Here is a 6,862-nt window from a genome sequence, read left to right on the forward strand (position 1 = left end):
ACATTTTTTTTAAATTTAAAGCAAAGGGGGGTCATGCTCAGCGTAGGTCAAAATGGAGCTTTTGATCTATTTTCAAAGCATGATCCTGGACATACCTTAGACGTTGTAGATAACCTATTTATATAATTTTGAAGCCTTGTTATCCTTTATATTTATTTTAAACATTTAATGACTGCGTAAAGTATTTTTATTACATAAAATAGTATTCTTTTAAACCTCTCGCTCTAATGTTTTAGAATATAGTCATATTTCAGTACATAAATGTGCAGTGGTGTTAAGATTTTTTACATTTATTAATTTTTAAACGCTTTTATAAAACCATCAGTATAATTTATATCGACATTATTATAGTGAAATATTTACGATAAAAAATTATATTGATAATCTCTGTGATCCCAAATTTGACAAGAATTAAGCATTTTATTATTCAAAAAATGGGCAAGATTTACACATTTGAAGATAATTCTAAAGATACTCATTATAAGCTATGTCTTTGACCATTCAAATGTGATAAACATCCTACGAATAATGATTGCTTTATAATAATTATTGACCTAAGAATAAGGTAGTGTTTTACCTAAGACCTAAGAATAAGGTACCGTTTAAAAAAAACATGTTCAAACACGCGCGTTAACATCATTTTACAGGGAATGCCAAAAGAAATGGCGTATTTAAAAAAAAACACTACCTTATTCTTAGGTCAATAATTATTATAAAGCAATAATTATTCGTAGGATGTTTATCACACTTGAATGGTCAATGACATAGCTTATAATGAGTATCTTTAGAATTATCTTCAAATGTGTTAATATTGCCCATTTTTTGAATAATAAAATGCCTAATTCTTGTCAAATTTGGGATCACAGAGATTATCAATATAATTTTTTATCGTAAATATTTCACTATAATAATGTCGATATAAATTATACTGATGGTTTTATAAATGCGTTTAAAAAATAATAAATGTAAAAAAATTTAACACCACTGCACATTTATGTACTGAAATATGACTATATTCTAAAACATTAGAGCGAGAGGTTTAAAAAAATACTATTTTATGTAATAAAAATACTTTATGCAGTCATCAAATGTTTAAAATAAATATAAAAGATAATAAGGCTTCAAAATTATATAAATAGATTATCTACAACGTTTAAGGAATGTCCAGGATCATGCTTTGAAAATAGAATAAAAGCTCCATTTTGACCTACGCTGAGCACGTCCGCCCTTAAAGCATTAAAGATTAGACCAATACAGAAAAGACACTAATTAGGTAGACGTGGTGAATCTGGTTCTGAAACTCTAGATCAGGGGCGGGCAAACTTTTTGGATGGAAAGCCAAATTCAAAAATTCAAAATGTGCGGCGGGCTGCAAGTAAAATACCATTTTTAGAATATTTATTATTAAAAAAATTATGAGAAGAATGAAAGTGTTGTACAATTTTTCAAATTCAGGTGTTAATTTTGTGGTTTATATTTTCAAAACTGCTTGTAAATGGGCATCGGAGATATTTGATCGTAAAGAATTTTTATTGAGGTTCATGATCGAAAATGTTTGTTCACATATCGTCGCCGTAGATGTCAAGGGAGCCAGTCCACAAAATCATAATGCTGAGAAATCGGCGCGCAAAGATTTTGTGTGACAAAAAAAGGAACAGTTTTTGTTGTACCTTTTTTATTTTTAAAGATAGAATTGTGAAACTTTGAACGTAGATACTTTGTGATATTATCTTTTTATTATTTTGAATGAATAACTAAAAAAAATTGTATTTTAAAAGTAATGTGTGTTATATCTCTTGACCACTGAATATTGACATGTACAGTTGGCATACTTGTGCGGTAGTCAAAAGAGTTAGGCCTCTTATGCCTGTTGAACACTGAGAATTTGTGGACAAAGCACTAACATTTTGTGGATATACTCTAAAGAAAAGTCTATTATTGACCTTTTATGGTGCCCACCTTAACCTAGAATCTACCTGATTTCATTCAGTATGTGAACATAGTCGTCTCTAAACAAAAAGTTAGCTTTTCAAAAATATAATTACATTGTTGTTTTAATTTAATCAAACGCTTTTTTTGTAGTACTTATTCCATTTTTAATCAATAAATTAGGACCGGTTTCATCCGCCTCAGAGGGACATTTTCAACTTGTTCATTTCAGTTGAAAATGTCCCTATGAGGCGGACGAAACCGGTCCTAATTTATTGATTAAAAGTGGAATAAGTACTACAAAAAAATTGCGTTTTATTAAATTAAAACAACAATACAATGCAGTTACACCATGAATTGACAGTTAACAAAATAAAAGAAAAAAATATATAATTACAATTAAGTTACAATAAAACTAGACACACATTTTAATCATCTCCATCGCTCTCTGAGCTGCTGTTTTTCTGAGTTGGACGATCTTCAGGCTCCAAATTTTTATAGAAGTCGTGATAGGTTGACGGAATGCTACCTTTTTGGCATAGTTTTGACAGATCTTTTAGTTTACCTTGGTCAATTCTAGGTTTGGAACTGTACAGCCTTGGTACTTCTAGGGTAGGTACGTTTCGATGCCGTCTTCGCTGGATTTGTAGTGACTCAAAGTTATTCTGGCTCAATTGGTATTTATAAAAGATAGTCGTGGGTTCACCTTTGCGATATTGGAACCACTTTACCTTTAGCCACTTCATTTTGTCTCCATTTTCCGACAGAGTTTTATTGGTCATCACTTGACTGCAATATTTCTTGTAATCGAAGAAGTCGGAATATTCCATTTCCACAACCTTATGGTAGGGGTTACTAGTTTTCGCGGTACGGGCGACCATATACCATCCTTCTGGTGTGAATACGTCCACTTTCCTTCCTCGGGCCTCTATTGTGGAGTGCACAGAATCGCACTCCATTTCGGAGTGCCCTGATTCCATAAATTTTTGGTTTATTGTGTTGATGGGCAGCTGTTCCACGGCACGTAATAACATTGTAGATACAACTGAGTTGCGATTTTGACCTGAAGCTGTATCCGAATACAGAGTTACTTCTTTTTTGGGGCCTACTGAAACCAAGAGCTTCCACAGGCACGTGGCGACCTCCGAAGCACCCTTTGTACCTGCACCTTCATGCCACATGTAGTTCGTCGCTTGTCTAGTAGCCAGGTCATACACTGTGAAATTGTAGGTTTTCAGCTTTTTGGTATAATACAACTGTCCTACTTGCAAACTTGGAGTCAACAATATTTTTTCCAGATCCATGGTAAAGCAACTAATTGTTGGATCACACATAGCTTGGGCCTTGTCGATTTTTTTGTGTTCTCTCGCTTCCTCTTTTCGAGTCAAGTGCAGTTTGTATTCCTCCTCGTCTTTTGCCTTCTCTTCGTCTGACTTGTTCTTGTACTGAGTACAAAAGTCACACTGATCCTTTTTAGGAGTGTGAAAGCCGTAGTTAAATTCTGTGACAAAGATCGATTTGTAGAAGCCGTGCTTTTCTGGTTCAACATTATGCTCCTTGCAATACTCTACATAGTCCATGTAGATACGAGTCTCGCTCAAACCAGAAGGCAAGTATTTTCTCTTACTGCTGCTCCGGCAGTAATGGGAAGCAACTACGGGCAACGATTTGATGTGGTCCCTGATTATGTTCCTCACTTCCTCTGGTTTTTTGTTGGGCGGTTCTTTGTGACCTCTCCGATCTATATCAGTGACACCTGAAGGAGTCAACTTTTTCATTGCATTTTCAACTTTTTTGCTCGAGATGTCATATGTCGCCAAAAAGAACTGTTTGCACACTTGGGCTCTCAATTCATTACACATCACAGAGTATTGCAAGGTATACTCTCGTTTGGTGCAGTCTCCATGGTACCTTCGTTTCACTGGGATACGATTTATACTGTTACCAATGAAGGCCCATCTTGCTCTTTCGGAATCCAGACTCAGATAGTCGGCCAACATTTGCTCCCGCTGTGATTTTCCTATTTTGGATGTGCATTTATAATGGCACTTACAGTTAACTTCTCTTATCGCCCTTGCTCGAATTTTTTTTCCGGATCTGCTTTGATATTCGCTGCCTGCCATTCTCAATATCTTTTGTGAATTCCGCTTCCACATTTTTGGGTTTCGCTTGCGTTTCCTACTTAAATCATCTGTAGTCTGATCTGTAGAAGTGGGGATGGATGATACAGGATTGTTACTATGGTTGCTCTCGGTTATTTCAGAAGTATAAGTTCCTGAAACATTAATGTTGTGTTGATAATATGCAGGTTCCTGCTGGCATGACTCATTTGAATCTAGTAGTGTTGGTGCCAGGTTGACGTTCCAATCTGTAAAACAAAACAAAGTAGTTTATTTCTTTGAAACTACCAAGGTAAATATTAATAATTTGTTATTAGCAAATGACTCTCTGATGGTCACAGGTTTTAATCAAACCAACAATTATTGATAACCAACAAATTAAAATATTGACCTCCCACGTGTGTGCTTGGAGAGACATTTTGGAGCTCTGTATATATGGCTGGACCAGCAATCTTGTCCGGAGCTTGCATATTCAGCTCGAGGTCTGCACATCCAGCTTGTACGGCATTCCCGTGAGAGTCTGTAAAAGAAATAAAACTAATACAGCTTGCGCACACATTACTCATTGCTGTCAAAGCAGCCTGAATCAACATTTTTAACTAGTAAGTGTTTTTAGCTCAATATTTCATCGACACTTACCTTTACGGGTATGTTGATTAGTAGAATTTAAAACGGCTGCAACCATTAGTCTCCCACGTGAATAGTTCATTATTTAGCACCTTTTCTCACTGAATCACAACTGAATACAACAATCACACTAAATACACTGAATAAAAATGCTTACAGTCGCAAACCCAAAGAAAAAAGATCACCAAATAAACCAACCGCAATGTTAGTATGAATAATATGACACGATACAGGTGCTGGCGTGAATAACCCGACTCGCTAAACTCAGTTTTCTCTGTTTCTTATGCTGAGTTAGAGCAAGACAACACTATAAATCTTTGTCGAATGTGAGCCGAGGCGTGCGTACCGGGCCACAGATTGAGCGGGAAGTCCCAGTGGTCAACAGCGTTAAGTCACATAATCATGTGAAATTATTCGGAAGTCAAAAGACTTATGCGGCTTGTCGTCATTGACTACTTTAATGTATGTGTGCTAGGTCTATTGGCAATTTACAAAATACTCATACATAGGGCTTTTTGTGGCTCAAATCCATTGACCACGGCATCTTTGATGGTTTTAAAATGCTTTTGTGTACTTAACTCATTTTCGCCAAATGTGTGGCTTGACTCCCTTGACATCTACGGCGACGATATATAGGTTGATCCAAAAACAACGAACATTTTTCTTGCATAATCTTTAAGTTGTTCGAATTTGTCTGAATGAAGGGCATTGTAAAATTTGGATATATCTTCACGACGATGCAATTCTCTTAAATCAGTGTCACACTGCAGACCAATAATCTCAAGTTGTACTTGTAAGTTGTACTGTCAGTACACTATCAATATCTATTGAAAATGGATCGCGTACTGTTGCTAAACTTGTCTCAATCTTCTTGTCACCAAATCTTTGTAAAAAATCGTCATTCAGAGCTTTAATAATTTTACCATATTCTTCAAATTTATATTCTGGTATATTCAGCAACTTCAAAGTTGGAAAGTGGTCCACGTTCTTATTCGATATTTGTCGAAGGAACAACTTGAGTTTTAATTGAAATCCATTCAAACTCTTCACCATATTGTGAGCATATATTTGTTTTCCTTGCAACGCAGAGTTAAAAGTATTTAAATGTGTCACGATGTTCAACATAGAAAATAGTGGTTACATAGTGTGAGACGAGACGCAAGGAAGACATACTGAGATAATACATTAACGAAACAACAAATTCTTCAAATTTTAATCTATTGTCAATATTTTTTAAAAAAATATAAAAAAGTTATTCGTAATCAGAAGTACAATTAATGATGGCGGGCCGCAAAAAAATACCCGGCGGGCCGCAGTTTGCCCTCCCCTGCTCTAGATGAAGGAGTTTGATTCGACGTGTTTTTCTAATTTTTTTACACCTGCTCAGTCGCTAACGATACTGGAACAACAGGACGCCAGGATAAGCGGGCGTTGCACTGTCGAATGAAATAAATAGACGTTCATTACGATTTGATACAGAAAATAGAATAGGAAATATAATAAGTTTCTATCTATTACTTAGTAGTTTTAATTTTTGCTTTTAACATGATATTTTTTATTGTATATGCCTGACACAAAAACAAAAGAACTCTCTTATCGTTAGATCTTAAACCTTAAACATATACACAATTAAATCATTATTAAATTAAAAGTAAATATTAAATAATAATATATAAGTATTAAATATATATTTTAAATGTACCTATATATCACAAACGTCTATTTATTTTCCAATTTCATTCGATTGCTTAGCGCCCAGTTGTCCCGGCGCCGAACCGTCCTAGACTCGTAGCCAAAGTGTGGTATTGTCAAAATAGATACTTAATTGTTCTTTCTCTAGTTTTTTTTTACAACAGGTGAATAAATAATTTTGTTTCATCAATTTGTGTATGCATATATTTTTTAAGAAACTATCAGTGTTGGGGTGTTGCCACAACAGCGTCGCGACGCCGACGTCCTCGACGAGTCAATATGTGAAAATTTTGAAGTCATTTTAAAGTGTACCCCTCCGTACAGCATTTATTCCTAAATGAATCGCTTTTAATACATTTCCAAGATGGTCGCCTGCTCAAACTTAACGCATGCATGCATACACAATAAATAACGTCGCAATGCTTTTGATCAATCAACCATATTGGAAACCTCAATATTATTTATTTTACTATTTTTGTGTCTACAAATTAATA

The 6,862-nt window shown here is 35.0% G+C and overlaps 1 protein-coding gene across 2 annotated transcripts; it reads right to left on the reverse strand.

Moving 5' to 3' along the window:
- Positions 1–1,676: 1,676 nt before the first annotated feature.
- On the reverse strand, positions 1,677–5,307 carry LOC147070754 (uncharacterized). Of its 2 annotated transcripts, XM_085949172.1 has the most exons (3): positions 4,689–5,307; positions 4,441–4,569; positions 1,677–4,297 (listed from the first exon to the last, which is right to left on the reverse strand). In XM_085949172.1, exons 1-3 carry the CDS (start codon positions 4,756–4,758, stop codon positions 2,358–2,360), a joined length of 2,139 nt encoding a protein of 712 aa, XP_085805298.1. In that variant the 5' UTR covers positions 4,759–5,307; the 3' UTR covers positions 1,677–2,357. The 2 variants fall into 2 exon arrangements, with proteins under 2 accessions (XP_085805298.1, XP_085805297.1); XM_085949171.1 differs by having other exon boundaries at positions 4,441–5,298.
- Positions 5,308–6,862: the final 1,555 nt, after the last annotated feature.

This window comes from Rhyacophila brunnea, unplaced genomic scaffold (assembly GCF_057557595.1).
Source record: "Rhyacophila brunnea isolate RB1 unplaced genomic scaffold, BYU_Rbru_1.0 scaffold_21, whole genome shotgun sequence".
NCBI classification, from domain to species: Eukaryota; Metazoa; Arthropoda; class Insecta; order Trichoptera; family Rhyacophilidae; genus Rhyacophila; species Rhyacophila brunnea.